Source organism: Ovis aries, chromosome 22 (assembly GCF_016772045.2).
Source record: "Ovis aries strain OAR_USU_Benz2616 breed Rambouillet chromosome 22, ARS-UI_Ramb_v3.0, whole genome shotgun sequence".
Lineage (NCBI taxonomy): Eukaryota > Metazoa > Chordata > Mammalia > Artiodactyla > Bovidae > Ovis > Ovis aries.
Genome location: NC_056075.1, coordinates 46,101,205 through 46,117,289, shown reverse-complemented (window position 1 = coordinate 46,117,289; position 16,085 = coordinate 46,101,205). Strand labels below are relative to the sequence as shown.

At 45.0% G+C, this 16,085-nt stretch overlaps 2 protein-coding genes across 4 annotated transcripts in view; one reads left to right on the top strand and one right to left on the bottom strand.

The window, feature by feature from the left end:
- Window positions 1–16,085, bottom strand: part of DOCK1 (dedicator of cytokinesis 1) — a 569,019-nt gene that overhangs the window by 313,355 nt on the left and 239,579 nt on the right. The window lies entirely within an intron of this gene.
- The window catches only part of INSYN2A (inhibitory synaptic factor 2A), a 61,197-nt gene that overhangs the window by 30,592 nt on the left and 14,520 nt on the right, over window positions 1–16,085 (top strand). For both annotated transcript variants that reach the window (XM_042238528.2, XM_004020264.6), the window contains one exon: window positions 13,347–13,418. In XM_042238528.2, coding sequence (XP_042094462.1) covers window positions 13,347–13,418 — 72 coding nt within the window. The remainder of the gene's footprint in view (window positions 1–13,346; window positions 13,419–16,085) is intronic.

Here is a 16,085-nt window from a genome sequence, read left to right as displayed (position 1 = left end):
GGTTACTTGGTGTCCCGGACGAGACAGCTGACGTGGACTCAGGAACGTGGGCTTGTTCCCAGCTCAGCCCCACCCCTCTGAGCCCCTCCGGACGAAGGCAGGATGGTCCACACGAGACGAGGGAGCCTAAGGGTCCTTTCTGATCTAAGAACGGATTCTCCAGAGATGTCCAAGAACTTCATAATTTCACACGCAGCGCCGCAAAAGACACATACAAGTTGAGAGAGAGAGAGAGAAAGCAATGCAACCCTCTGTGGACGCTGGTTAATGAATGCATGTATGGTGGTCCCTCTGTTAGGGTCTTTCTTCCTGTCACTTCATCCATGCCGTGTCTCCCCACTGCTATACATGCCGCAACCGGCCTCTGTTCTTCTAGCTCACAAGCCTTTGCACAGCTTTCAGGGAAACCTCCCTTTTTTTTCTAACTAACGGTTTTTATATACTTGTGATAAAATATTCAAGTTCCAGAGTCCAAGTATAAGTTATCATGCTTTATGATTCTAAAATAGAAGCACACATCGTATTCTCTTCTACCATTCTCTTTATTTGATCCACAGGGCTGTGCCGAATCTTTTCTGTGGCTTAAATTTATATAACATTGGAAATACTATTTTTAAGTCCTTGAACAATAATAATCCTTTCCATCCTTAATATGAAAAATGAAGCATATATATTTGTGAGGCTATAAAACAGTTTCCAAACTCTTGCTTTGCACTTCATGTAGGTATCACACATACTTGAAAATACAATTTAAATAATCTTCCTGTGCAGAATCCCAAAAGAGATTTCAAATACCTCCCTAGCCTTTTAAGTTGGTAGGTGAATAAAAGCCTTGCCACTGAGGCACTAGGTAATTCAGACACCCCATTTGTAGGTAAAATGAGCAATTCAAGGCGTGACATGAACGTTTATGGAATTTATGGATTTGTGTCCCAGAATTTGGATTAAAAAAGAGAGAAAGAAATGAAATGCAAGTTCTACTTTTCAAATACTTTCTTTTTTTTTTAATCCCATGCAATTTCTGCTAAGCTATGTAAAAATGGTTTGAGCTCTATTTCCCACTGTGCTCTGGGGGCCAGTTCCGCTGAAATGAGTGTCTCTGGGCAGAGCACCAACAAAGCTCATCCACTTTGACCACCTACAATATAGTGGCCATTCTGCATTGTCTCATTCAACCTCCAAAATAGAACTGTAAGGTAGAAGTTGTTTTGACCAGGAAACTAAAGTCTGGATATGTCAGTAACATCCCCAAGGTCAAAAGACTGGAGGGAAGCAGTACAGACAGAACGCACCTCTAGACCCATCACGCCCCAGTAGCATCCTCCCTCTCCTCTGAAAATGGGAGACGTGTGCATCTGCACAGACTTGAAGGCGCTTTTGTGGTCCTGCAATTCTGAGTTCTTCCTTATACTTGAAAGGGTCAAGAGAGTCCCGAACTCAGACCCGGTAAGGTCCCTGAGAATGTATGTCCTGGAGAAAGCATACTTCTAACCCTGGAGGCAGCAGAGAGCACCTTGGAAACGATCCCGGTAATAAAGTATGGTTTTCAGGATTCCTAATCAGTAAGAGGAATCCCCTCCATGAGGTAGTTTCAGAAAAATCAAAGCCGTTGATCTAGCCGTCCAGGTGCTGATCCATCCATGAGCAGTCTTCCCTGGGGAAGCCACTTCAAAGCTTTCCCATACCACCTGTCACGTGAGTGGCTTGGTGAGTGACCACCTCGTGCCACCCAGGCTCTACTTTAACCAAATTTATGTCCAAATACATGTGAACAAACACTGAAAAAAAGTCCTCAATAAACCATAACAGCAAGCAAACATATTTTGAAAGCCATATTTGAGCAGACAATTATGAAAAATGAGTTCCTCTAGGTAAAGAAAGTCTAAACACAGGCATATTTTGACCAAACATGGAGTCAGATTCTTTTGCCAGTATCTCACTGGTTATAAGCACTAGACTATCTCCCCAGATAAAAGTCTCATAATTGGATATCAAGAATTTTATAAATGATGACACCAAAATTTAAAGATTTTAATCTCCAGCTGCAAGAGCTCTGAACCATTTGTTCAAAAAACAAGCACAATGTCAAGCCTCTGAAACAAAGCACAAAAGCTTCACAAAGAGGAAGTTCTGATTTAAGATTGTTAACTAATGTGCTCTAAAAAATACATCAAAAGAAATTACAGATCAAAGATAAAAGCTCTGCAGTTATTTACCGTCAGAGCCACTGTCCCATGCACATCATTAATGCTTTCAGACTAAAACCTCTGAAAGCGAGGTAAGTGACAGTACTAGAGCTGGAGGAAGACGGCATTCCAGGAGGAAAACCTGTTTTCATATGGTATACTCACATTCCTATTCTCATTCATGTTTGGTAGCCAGTGCCACCAAGATTCATTTTCATTAATTTTCAATAAATTATAGCTTTAGCTTTATCTCTCCTCCAGGAAATAAGTTAATCAACTCAGCTTCAGCTCAACCCTCAAAAAGTTTTTTTCTTTATTAATAGTTACTCCTGATGCCCTGCAGGGCCAGTGACATTTCTGTCGTTATTGTCATCATTTTGCAACTAGTGTCTCCTTGATTTCAGAAACATGTGAAAGAAACTGTAAGCTTTGCCCTATTTGTAATATAACCAGGCAGTTCTACATGCAAAATAATAATTACCAGCTGCCCCAGTTTTTACATTTTATGCTTTTATTGCATGGAAACAGGGTTAGAAAACACTAAAGCAAAAAGACCTGCCCTGATGAGAGTGCTCAGCTCTGAGTCTGCCTCTGTCCAAACCGGCACCCGCTTCTGATAGGAGTGATGATGGCTATGCAATAACAAGGCTGTATCCCGTCTTCGTTGTGAGGAAGCAGAGAGCTAGGGCAGGGCCTGGGGAGAAGCAAGGCCCATGAGAAGCAACACTGGAGGAGAGGCTGGTGGCTGAGGGGGAAAGCAGCAGGGACTGCCTGGCTCCTGCCGACCCCCAGGGGAGGAGGGACCACATGGCCTGGACCTCCTCACGCCTGCGGCCACGCTGCACCACTCACCGCCATTCCTGTTTCCCTTTCATTCTTTGTAATGAACACAAGCATTAAAAGCTTCCCAAACAGTCAGAGCCTCCCAGAATTATAGTGTCACCACATCTGGGGAGCTGCTGGGCCAATAAAAGTTAATTTGACAACAGCGTCTAAAGAAAAGCCACTGAGTTCATTATGAATAGAGTGTTTCTCACCGAAACTCGTTCGCCTGGATTGCTTCTGGGATAAAGAAATGACGTCTCCCCGGGGTCAGCAGGAGAGCTAGTTTAGGTGAAGGCTAAGCCATTTATTTTAATGACTGAGTGTGGGAAGCAGGAGATGCCGGACCTCTTCCACTCGTTTGGGGGATATTTACGATGGGACTGTGGTAATACGTTAAGACAGATGCTTAAACCTGATCCAGCCAGGAACATCGCAGAACTGACCCTACTGTGGGTGGGTATCAGTTAATCCCAGAGAACACTCAGGCAGATTCTTCATTCATTCATTCACTCATCCATTATTCAGAGTATTTCTTGAGCACTCACTACACTTCAGACCCCAGTGTGAGCACTAAATATCCGTCAGGGAAACGACAGACAAAGCTCCCTGCCCTCGGAGTGCTGATGTCATGGAAGGCGAGACAGATTAGAAAGCAAAGCCATAATTTTCTGGCATGTTCCATGGTGAGAGGTTTAAAGCAGAGAAGGGAGTAAGGTACTCACTTTCTATTAGTCAGGAAAGAAGCTGCATTTTTGAAGCACACCCCCAGCCCTGCTCTCTGGAAGGCACCAAACCACACGTTGGGTGGGACTGGGGAAATAGGAAGCCATGTCTGCGGCCACCAAGACGCTCTCAGTCACATGGGAGCAAGACATCTCTGCTGGACAAGGTCAGCACCCCTGCGGAATGCTCTGGAAGACAGTCACAAAAGGGTGCTGGAAATTGGCCAGAAGCCATCCAAGCTGCTGACAAGTGACCAGAGACGCTGGTCCAGCCCATGGGTGCTGGCATGAATGGGCACAGAAACTGCCCCGTGGAAGGAGGGCTTCTTCTGGAGGCCATACAGCTTACTCCCTAACATAGAAGCAAAGCCTTTACCTTGGAAACATACGTGCTCTCAATTTGAAGTGTCTTTGTGGGCAAGGTCTGTGTTTTATTCATCCAAGCAAATGCTCCTTAGCAAAGGGCGGTGCACAAAGTTGAGAACAGGAAGTATCCCGTGAACTGAACAGGCAAACACAGTGAAAGCCATTTAGTTATTTTGGCTAGTTTATAGTACGTGCTTGGGAGTCTGTAATCAGAACACTGCCTGAGTGCTCAATCACATCCAGCTCTTTGTGACCCCATGGACTATAGAGCCCGCCAGGCTCCCCTGTCCATGGAATTATCCAGGCAAGAATACTACAGTGGGTTGCCATTTCCTCCTCCAGGGGATCTTCCTGACCCAGGGATCGAACCTGCATCTCCTGCCTCGGCAGGCGGATTCTTTACCCCTGTACCACCTGTGAAAGCCCAAGCAGGACACTACATAGAAATACCCATGATTACTGAAAATTACCCAGATATGTTTAATAAGCTCACATGGGGTTTACATAAAGAGCTAGTTCATCAAGAGTCCACATCTCAGTTCCTGACTGGGAGAATGGTGCATGTGTAATTCTGAGAACTTCACCATCCGGTGGAAAACAAGTCAGTAAGAGTAAGATGATGAGGGATTAGAAGGGGAAGTGGAAGGCAGAAGATCCAGCTCAAGCTGTGATTGGGCTATGTCCCAAAAACATCATTTCTAAGTCACTTGTTTGGACCACAGAGCAATTTGCAAAAAATGAAAATCATACATGCTGTTGGGGTTCCCAGGCAAGCCCTGAAATTTTTTCTGGCTGTATTGAGACTTGACCCAGAATGCTGTAAAATCTAAGAATCTAGTTTGTACAGTGATTATTCCTTCTAACGTGGGTTTCCAAAAATAGATCTCCCTTAATGGTTTCGACCAGAGCAACTCTTATTTTATACAAATGACCTCTGGAACATACATATTCAAACTCAGGGGGATCACATGAGTGTGTCTGGAAAGAAGTATTTGATGTCCTTAAACCTCAATGAGAACCCTTTTCTACAAAAAAGAAGTCCAGAGCAGAAAAAAGAGGAAGCCGGTAGTTAATGGTGCTGGCCTTACTCCCTGACCTCGTGCCTACAGGAAGAAGAGAAGGGGAAGAGAGAAACCAGGGTCCTAGAATAAGTGGCGCTGGCTGAAACTCTCTCAATACAGACAGTGCAGCCATCATAATCAGGAAACGCTAACACACTCAGTGCTCTACCGTACTCATCGCACTGAGTCTGGAAACACGGAAGTGAGTCTTTTAAAATTTTCTGTAAATGTCAAGGAAGAGCTGCCAAACTCCACTGAAAGAGATCAACCCTCATAGACTGACTGAGACAAAGTTACCTTCCCAAATCATTTCATTTTCCATTTGCTCTGTCATCCATCATTCCGTGTATCCTAAACCTTGACTGCCACCTCTCCTGCGACCGGCAAGCCAGGTTGTGGCTGGGCAAACAGAGAAAAAGACAAAGCGTGCCATAACGGTACCAAATGCTAGGAGTTCTGGTGGCAGGAAGTCACTGGGAGCTGGCTAAAGGGGACCTGAAGAGCAGGTGATGGCAAAGACTGATGCACTGCCTACTGCACTAAGAAGGCAGACGTAAATTCTCAGAAGGGTTCAAAACAACTGACCCCCTTAGACACAGCTAAAGGCAGGGGAAAGCAGAGGGGGGCACGAAGATTGGGGGGGTGGGTCTCTGTTAGTCTGTGTTTCTCAAAACGCAACCTGAGTCTTTAAAACACACTGCTTTGTCAGCTTGGGGATTCTAGGCCACTAATGAACAAAGAACTGCTCAGCCTAACATAGCCAACCTGCCACTGGCTAGAAAAAGGCTCCTCTCAGCTAAAGGGGACCTAGTCAGACCATCACCAGTGAAGGCTGGCACTGCCTTCTATTGACCAGTGGGTATTCTCAGTGTTTGTTAGGAAAATCGACTTCGTATTTTTTCAACAAATTTACATTGGATGTTCCTGGCACTTAGTAGCTCAAGTGAATAAAACAGATATAACTGAGCTTCCATAGATAAATGAGGAAATTCCAAACTCACTTGAACCACTCAACAGCTGATACAGGAACTAACTACAATTTCAGGGCATAATCTGGCAAATTCCTAGTGAGAACTCAGACTTTAAAAAACAGCCAAACTACTGGCAGAGGTGGACTTAAAACATAGGAGAGGGTCTCTGAAAACAGCTGAGCCTGACTCTTTGAAATTTCATTTTCCCCAACAAAAACAGAGGTATCACTTAATGCCTCTAAATTAATGTCACTTTGAGACTATTAAGCAGAAAAGCCCTTTAAGATGCTGATATAAATGATGGCTCAGTTATCAAGAAACCACAGCTGGAGCACAAACCTGGCCTAGAATAAGGGAAGGGGAAAAAAAAAAAAGGTTTTGGCACACAGTGAGAAAGAACAAGAAAGATCAAAATTAGGAGAATAAATTAAACAGGGGCATAAAATGATCGCTGAGAGCAGGAACCACTGTCTAAGCAGAGAGCCTGGCACACAGCTTTGAGTTAATTCAAAGTGACAGCTCCAATACCCTGTGTAGCAGTGTTTTGAAGACCCCAATTAAAGGATCACATCCTGACCTTAGCATCACCTGACATGCCTTTTGCTTACATGCTAGGAGATCTAACTTACTGAAAACCACCACGTCATTTAAAAGACGAACAACTCGGCCATGGGGTCACCTGCGCCTGTGTCCTGTGCCCCAGAGCCGAGGTGGAGGAGGGCCCCCTCTGGGTGATGCTTACACAGCAGTGATGCTTGTTGAGAGGAGGATGCTTTCCTGAAACCTAAAACCAAACACTCCATCCACAAGTCCCCGGGGAATCACGAGAAAGGAATTTTCCTTGGGGAATTTAAGATCTCCTAGAGAAAACAGGGCTGTGGGACGTGGCAGGAGAAGCCCTGCACGAAAATCAGTCCAGTACCAGTGATCACAATTCACTACCACAGAATTATCTCCACTTGCCAACCATACTTCTCCCGAGACGCTTTTAACTTTGTTGGAACTTTGCTTCTGATAGCAGGCACAGTCAGAGACATCTTTTTTTTTTTTTCCCTTTTCCTGACCTTTCTACCAAACAGCTTTCTTGGGGGGCGGGGGATGGTAGAGACACGGAGTTGTCAGTCTTGTCTCAAGCCCCATCTTCAAGGTCTCAGAGACACTGAGCCACTTGGATATGGGGCCAGGAAGAAAGCTTTCCATGACCTTTCTCTGACATTTCGCAGCACCCTCTCCTACCCCCCAGGGCTCTGGTATCTTAGATCTCCCTGTGAGGCCTTCATGAAAAGGCAGATGCTGCCTGTCACTCCAATCTCAGGCTCCTCATCCCTACCTCCCAGGACACAGCCGTGGTCCAGCTCAGGCGGAAGCTGGCTGACATCTTTCTGCCTTGATCATTCCTATGGCTTTGTTATAAAACTTGCCACACCAGCTCTGCCCTTTGCCACCCTTTCTTCATTTTTGTTTTTTTTTTTTCAAATCCCAGTCCTCATTGTCTCTTTTGTTGTTGATCTGCAACAAGAATAACCAAAGACTTACAGATGCTGAACTGTTACCAGTGCTTTCTATTTTATATAAATGGGCAAAAGTATATTTTTACACTCAGGAATTTTTTTTACAATGACAACTAATGAATTGGGGGGGGGGGGGAAAGAATTGGGGCAGATTTCTACAGAAGCCAAAGGTACCTAGAGAAACCAGTGAGATGCATTCTGAATTAAACCTAAATATTCTAGACCATTAAAGAAAGGGGGACCCTATGTTTTCTTCAAAAGGGAGTGCCCTAACTAGAGTTCCGTGCTGTCTTCTATAATGGACACTCGTTATACTTTCTTTAAAGTACAGCAAGGTCTTCTGAAGAAATCTGTTTCACTACAAAACAAAAGTGGAAATGACTCTCAAACTGGACTCCACCAAGACTGCTTTGTAAAATTAGCTTGAGTAAAGCCTTCTGCTTTAAGAAATCAAGAAAAATAATCCTTCTTCTGTGAACTATCAACCAAGTCCATACTTTTACATCCCTATTCCTAACTTGGGTCTAGTGTCCTTTACCTTTCAATAAAGCTCACCCTGACCAGTGAGTGTCCAAAGGGCCTCAGGCAAGGAGAGGGTCAGGGTTCCAGAAATGTCCCTGGGATAGAACTGTGATCTGCAAGAATGGGAATCAGGAGGTCAGAGGAACAGAAAATTAAGCATCTTGGACTCTTGGTGCTGTCCTTGGTGCTGAATGTCATACTTTCTGCACCCTCCTCTCTCTGTACCTCTCCAGGTAGTACACATTGTTGAGTACAGGAAATACTAACAAATGGCAACTAACTGTAAAGGGACAATAAACAGCAAGTGTTGTAAAGATCAGTTCAGTTCAGTTGCTCAGTCGTGTCCGACTTTTTGCGACCCCATGGACCGCAGCACACCAGGCCTTCCTGTCCATCACCAACTCCTAGAGTTCACTCAGACTCACGTCCATTGAGTTGGTGATCCCATCCAGCCATCTCATCCTCTGCCATCCCCTTTTCCTCCTGCCCCCAATCCCTCCCAGCATCAGAGTCTTTTCCAATGAGTCAACCCTTTGCATGAGACGGCCAAAGTACTGGAGCTTCAGCTTTAGCATCATTCCCTCCAAAGAACACCCAGGCTGATCAGTGCATTAAAAAAAAAAAAAAAAAAAAACTCCATGTTTACAATGAACGTACTTATCATTGGGATCCAAAGAGGCTCACACTAGGAAGTAAGTGAGGACCAGACGTGTTCATAATTTATACACTTCACTTGCTTATTGCACTCAGTTGGATTTTTTCCCATAGATTTTTTTTGTTACTGGACTTCAATTTGGGAACACAGAGACTGACAGTCTTATTTGGTTAATAAAATAATACTGGCCAAACACCCAGAGTGTACCAGGCATCATGGCAGATGTGGGTTATAATCCTACCAAAGGTATAAGTTCTTCAGAATAAAAGAGGAGAGAGCTTTATAAAGGTAGCAATTCATGTTCAAGACAGAAGGTCATTTTTGATCAAGGTGTTCTTCCTCTGCAGCTGTGATACCAATGATCCAAGCTCTCTCTTCTCCAAACTTCTAACCACAAAAGACCTCTAGCCATACCATCTCTGGAGAAGTATCTGCCCCAACAGCTCAGTCTCTGGACTGCTTCTCTTCACGGCAATGGCCATCCACAAAGATAATCATTCCAAGTATTGCTTTTATGACTTGTTTCCAAGTGAGAAGGAAAACAGGGGCGTTCCATAATGGCACTCTGTTCCCTGTCCTGTAGAAAGAACTTACCTGTTTGGTCTGCATTTGGAGAACACATTCATTCAGATGTTGCAACACAATCATTATTGTGACCATAAAATGATCAGCGAAGTCAAACCCTACATCTTGGAAGCCCCAAGGACGACTAGATGGATTATCAAAGCAATAAGCACACTAGATTACACACGTTCAGTCCTCTGTAAAGAACACACTTGGGTTTCATAAAACTGCAGTGGACATACCTTGACTGACAACAGCTACTGAAGGCAGCCTGTGACTTAACCACAGGATACAAGGGCAACACTTTAACTTTTATCCACAAATTAATCTCTCATTGATAGCCATTTTTATGAACTACCTTTTTGGACTCCAAACATCTGAACCCCTTCAAAACAAAAGTTCCCAAACAAACATCTTGAAGGGTCTTCGCAAGGAGAGTTCATGGCAATGAGATCCTGAAAATACTTCTCCTGTATGGTGGAAATCTGATGGACCACCAATTTTTCACTTAAATTAGCTTTTAAAAAAAAGTGACCACAGACATGTTTCCCTATAAAGTAGATATTATGACTCACTTGCTTCTAATCAACAAACATCAGCAAACCATGTTGTATTTCAGGAATGAGTGAGTGAGGATGGGTTGTAAAGAAAAGAAGGAAGAAAAAGGAAATTGAATGAAAACGATATTTTAGAAGGAGAAGAGTAAGAGTTAAAGTTAAGAGGAAGTAGGTTCTGTGTCATCCTGAGCTCTACGTATAAGAATACAGTGGCTTCCCATTACATGTAAAACAGATGTCCAAAGAGTTTCCTGTTTTACATGATCTGATCTCACCTCCCTCCTCTCTCATGTGCTCCTGATTTTCCAGCCACACTGGCTCTTTTTCTGTTCTGCAGACATGCCAACATCGTTCTCATTATGATGTTCACAAGTGATGGTCCTTTTGTTCGCAAAACTCATCTCTAGATCTGGAGATGACTACCTGCTCTTTTATTATCATCCAGTTCTCTTTCCAGATGCAAGGTCCTTGGTGTGTTAGCCAAAGCCACCCCCCTCCCCAACAACATGTCCTTAACAGAGCAGCATCCAGACTCTTCATTCATTCATTCATCTGTTCCCGCATCGCCCATCTGGTTCTCCCATTTTGTTTTAAGCTTCATGAGGACAAGGACTCGATCTTATTCCAAAATGTCTCCTTGGTAGACAGAGTAAGGTCTGACACCTAAAAGGCACTTAGTAATTATTTGCCTACTGACTATAATAGCACGAAAGTGTGTGCTTTTTACAAAGTGATAAGAACAGTCTGTTCAGAAAGGTCTTTAAAAAGAGCAATTTATCACTGAAGAGCCCCAAGGTCCGGGAAGACAGTTCTCTTGTGCATTCCAGGTGCCTGAAGCCTTTGTCCTGTCCCTGTTGGATTCATTGACTACCCCAAGCTGCCAGTTATACATAGTGCAGGACACAGGCCCCAAGGCTGGAGCAGGGCATCACAGCGCATCAGAAGCCTGGTGTCTAAGAATAATGAGATCCCAGACCTGAAGTGTTGCTGTATTCTCCTCTGTAAAATGAGCTAGTGTAATTAACTGCAGGACTCAAGGCTCTAATGTAAGTGAGACACGGGAATGCCACGATCCTGGGCAAGGAAGGGGTGTGGTGCTGATGAGAATTGATGGAGATCTGAGATCTGTCCTGAGGTCTTGAGCAGGAAGGTTCTGCAAGCATGGAAGTCGGTCTTTCTGCAGAGCCAAGTAAGAGTGCCCCTCAAATAATGGTTAGGAAATGCCCCTGATGTCCTCTGTTTTCTTTTAAAAGCCTAACCTTTAGAATGTGACTGGCACACACAGACAACTATTATGCATCCGCTTCCCCGGTTGGTAGTTTGCACTAGTGCAGTACACAGAGGTGCAGTCCCTCGCCTGCAGCCCAGCCTCACAGCAGGACCACACGTCCTGCAGCAGAGATGTCATTGCTAGGACGCATGCTCAAGGCCTGTGCTTATTACACTGCACACAGCCACCATGGTGAGACATGAGCTTAGGACGGAGCTCTGAAAAAAACAGTGGGATGGAGAAAGGCCGTTTACATATTATAAGGCATGGGAGAATGGAGGTCAGTGTCAGACGGGGAGGAACCTGGTGTGAGCGTGACAATCTAGAGTCAGGGAGGAAAGCTCAGGAAGAATGTACCCTTGGGGTTTGTTGTCAGGAGGAAAGGGTGAAGGAAAGGGGGGAAAGTATGAGGCACAAGCCCTTTCCTGCTCCCCTCCTGACAAAGCCCAGGGGGTAGGAAAAGACCCCAGGGGGGCATTCAAAGGTGCCCACTATGGGGAAGGGAGGTCAACACAAACGCAGCCACCGGGCGACTCCAGTTCCGGCTCAGATATCATGGATCGCAGAGACTAGCGACCCTATAGGACAGAATGCGGTCACTTGGTTAATAAACACTATGCACAGAACTCAAAGGCCAAGTTCAAGTTAGCAAAGCTCACTGTGAAAACACAGCATGGAGGGGAAAAATCCTTCTGTCAAATGTTTATGTAACACCGAACATAATGAGGAAAACAAAAGTGAGTTTCAATTCAAAGTCCATGACTCGTGGAAAGAGAGGTTTACACAGGGAAGGTGATAAAAATATCCACTCTCCCTGCTGACAGCAAATCTTCTGGGCACTATTATTATGTTGAGTTGCTCTCCAAATGTAAATGTGCCCCCAAAGTGTGTGTCTAAGCCAATTCAGATGGAAGCTCTGCTTCTGCTACTAATTTAACAGGTTCTGGTTATCACGTCTGTCCTCTGTCCCTTGGTACAAAGCAATATTCAGAATAAAATAGGCCTCACATGGAGAGTATGAGAGAGGAAAGGTCAGTCAAAGTGGCAGGAAAAACATTATGAAAGCTCGCCCAAACTAGCTTTGCTGGGGTGACTGGGCTGAGGAAGACTCAAGAAAATCCTCTCACTAAATCTTTAGGGCTATGGATGGCAGGGAACTTGGAGGAAGAATGGATACATGTATATGTGAGGCTGAGCCCCTTCGCTGTCAACTATCACAACACAGGTCATTGGCTATACCTCAAAACAAACTAAAAAGTTTGCCAAAGAAAATCTTAAAGGCTGTACACCCTTCCAGAATATACTCCAAAAAAAATAAATAAGGTTCCATCGTTTTAATGAGAGGATGGGGAACACTGCCCTACTGCGCCTCCTACATTGTCTAGTCTCAGCTCTGACAGGCTCAGCAGAGAACACAGGGTGTCAGAAGGCTTGACAAGGCAGTCCGATACGCTGCCACACAGGTCAGCACATTTTTTACTCTAAAGAGCTAGAGAGGGAGTATTCTGGAATTTGCAGACCAAAGATATTGTAGCTACTTATGTAAGAATTTTCACCATTTTTTACTATCAAAATTTAAAACTTTATGGACACTGAAGTTTTAATTTCACGAGTTTTCACATGTTCCAAATATTCTTCATTTTTTTTAAACCATCTACGAATGTAAAATCCAATCCTAGCATGCTGCATAAAATCAGGCCGAGAGCTGGATTCACCTGAGGGCCATAGTCTGCAGACCCCTCCTCTCGAGGGCGAAGAAGACTGTGGGGCAGAAACAAGCCATCAGGTCAAGAAGATCTGAGGCTGGTTCCCCTTCCAAGTTTCTTTAAAACGCCATGAATATCACTGCCCTGAAACATCCCCAATTCCCCTTGCTTATAACAAAATCAGATTCTTTGCCTCATCCACTAGGCTATGTTCACATCCTAGATTTTAATTTAAATAGCAGCCGCAGTGGTTGCCCTGGTTGTATACAACACACACAGAGACCGGAGCACAGCGGGAAACGCCTGGCTCAGCCTCCATTCCCATGAGGAGCGATGGCAGTGGGAACGCACCTGATGGGAGCTGTGTGCTCTAGAGAGGCCAGGGGCCAGCAGCCGCCACGTGTAATGCTCTCCTGTTCTTATCTTGTAGGCTTTCATATCGGACTGGGCAAGACACAGCTAACTGTGACACATGCAGGAACAGTGCATGTATTATCTATAGGTATGTCAATGTTCTCCTCTTCCCGCTTTGTTATTATGAGTGACAAATGATGTTTACCCATGGATGCAAGAATCGTCTGGGGCCCCGCTGGGATGATGGCATCAGACAAAAAAAAGTCAAGAGCCTTTCCTGAACTTAATTCTAGGCAGCTTCTAAATAAGCAACCTCAGGCAGAGAGCCATGGGGCGAGGGAGAGTGTGAACCCATGTATCTTGCAAATGCATCTTAGCGGCATTTCCAAAATTGGTCTAAGTTTGATGGCTTATTCCCTCAGAATCGATAGTCGTGAACACTATACTGTGTGTTTCGGCATGGCTGTGAAATATAAGCCCTTCAGACGGTATAGATCAAAGGCTGCAAACCACACTGTATGTGCTAGAACCACAGAAAACCCAGTGTGCAGTCTCTTCCCTGCGAACTCAGCAGGATTGTGGCACTTGGGTTCCTTGGGAAATAATCCCCTGTCTAGGGCTTCCCTGCAGCTCAGCTGGTAAAGAATCCGCCTGCAAGGAGGGAGACCCCAGTCTTGATTCCTGGGTTGGGAAGTTCCCCTGGAGGAGGGCGTGGCAACCCACTCCAGTCTTCTTGCCTGGAGAATCCCCATGGACAGAGGAGCCTGGTGGGCTACAGTCCACGGGGCTGCAAAGAGTCGGACATGACTGAGCAACAAAGCACAGGGCTCTATGTCTGCTCTTATCATTTTTCAATTCTAAGTATATTTAGATTATTCACATTGACAAGAATTCAGCAGGAACTTTCAACAAGCAAAAACCATGTTAGGCTTTTGGCAGTAATTTGGGATTTTAAGACACAATCACGACCTTCAGAGAGCTTACTACTTTTTTTTCTTTTTGGAAATGTAATTTTCATAAGCAAAATATGAGAGTAATAAGAGATGTTATGATTTTGTTCATTTTAAAAAAATTAACCCTGAAGAACAATTTTAGTTGATTGCCAAATTATCAAGAATAAAAAGAAGCTGTACAGTTATATCTCTAAGAATGTGTAAAGGAATCCCAATCTCAACCGAAAAAGCAAAAACAAAAGCCCTTCTGAAGAGGTCTTCACAGTTACCACCCTCTTATCAAGAAAGCGGAGACAGGGAAAGGGCATACGTGTCTTAATGATGGCAGGAAGCTCGCGTCCACAGTCGTGGTCCCACCGAGTCTCCAGTCCAGACAGCGCACCCAGACAGGGCCCCAGGCTCTTTACAAGTTGAGCTGGATCACCTCGTGACCGCTGTGGTTGCGGCAGATGAAAGCAGAGGACAGACAGGAGCTCCGGTCCCATCGCAGAAGTTCTCAACCCAGAGAGTTTTGCCTCTCAGAGGACTTTTGGCAAGGACGGAGGGAGACACTTTCAGCTGTCACAACTGGGAAATGCTACCACATAGACTAGCTAGAGGTCAGAGCTTGCTGACATCCTATAACACATGGGCAGCCCCCAAGACACAGAGTCAGCCCACCCAGAATGTCAACTGTGCCACGCCTGAGAAAGCCTGCCTTGCAGGAACCAAGGCCTGGTTCTGGGCTAGCAAAAGGCACACCCTAACTGCTAAGGCCTCGGGGCCGCCTGCAGGGAGCTGGGCCCGCTGCAGCAGCCCTGGCCCAGCCTCTCAGATGCCTGGTGGTTCCTCACCATTAACAAGGTGAAAATCAAGCCCCCATGCAAGAGAAGTCAAGCACTCTGAATATAAACCTATGGAGATGTCTTTTCACTACATTCATATTATGGGAGAGAACTTTGAGTCCAACAGTGAAGGGATGTAAGTGACATAAAATGAAACGCCTTCACTCAACCAGTCAATTAGGCAAAGAAATGAAGAATCAAGAGCTCCTGGCAGAAATATCTTCACCAGTTAGCTTTTGCCACTCGGGAGCTGAAACGCCTCCAGTCTCCACGCAAGAGAGCAGAAGCGGTCACAGATTTGGAAAGTGAGCTTGATGACATAAACCCATTGAACATGCTGTGGGTGATTGAAAGAAGAACGTATCTGGACACTCCTCAAAGTAACTGAGGTAATTTACATAAATTTAGCTGTATATACAGAAGTAACTTACATTAAAAAAAAAAGTGATATTCAAAATGATTCAACAATCAAGTGCAGGAATTAGCCTTGAGGGGTTACTGTTTAGATGTGGCTCACCCAGCAAGCTGTATGAACACCAGGATACAGGCCAATGGCAAATTTTTCATAAGAACTGGGAGTTCCAGCACCACAAGAATTTAACAAAATTTAGTAAGACTAACTTGGAGAAGGAAATGGCAACCCACTCCAGTATTCTTGCCTAGAGAATCTTGTGTCCAGAGGAGCCTGGTCGGCTGCTGTCCATAGGGTGGCACAGAGTCAGGCACGACTGAAGCGACTTAGCATGGATGCATGCGTTAGAGAAGGAAATGGCAACCCACTCCAGCGTTCTTGCCTGGAGAATCCCAGCAACAGAGGAGCCTGGTGGGCTCCTCTATGGGGTCGCACAGAGTCAGACACAACTGCAGCGACTTAGCAGCAGCAGCAGCAATAAGACTCACTCACCTGGTAGAGGGGTTGCAATCACTCGGCTCATCCCCTGCACACTGGGGAAACACATGCCTACTCACAGAGGCCTCATCATCAAAGATGTGATGGTAGAACGTGGCCTGCAGCCTCAGGAACTGGGCAGAGTGGGC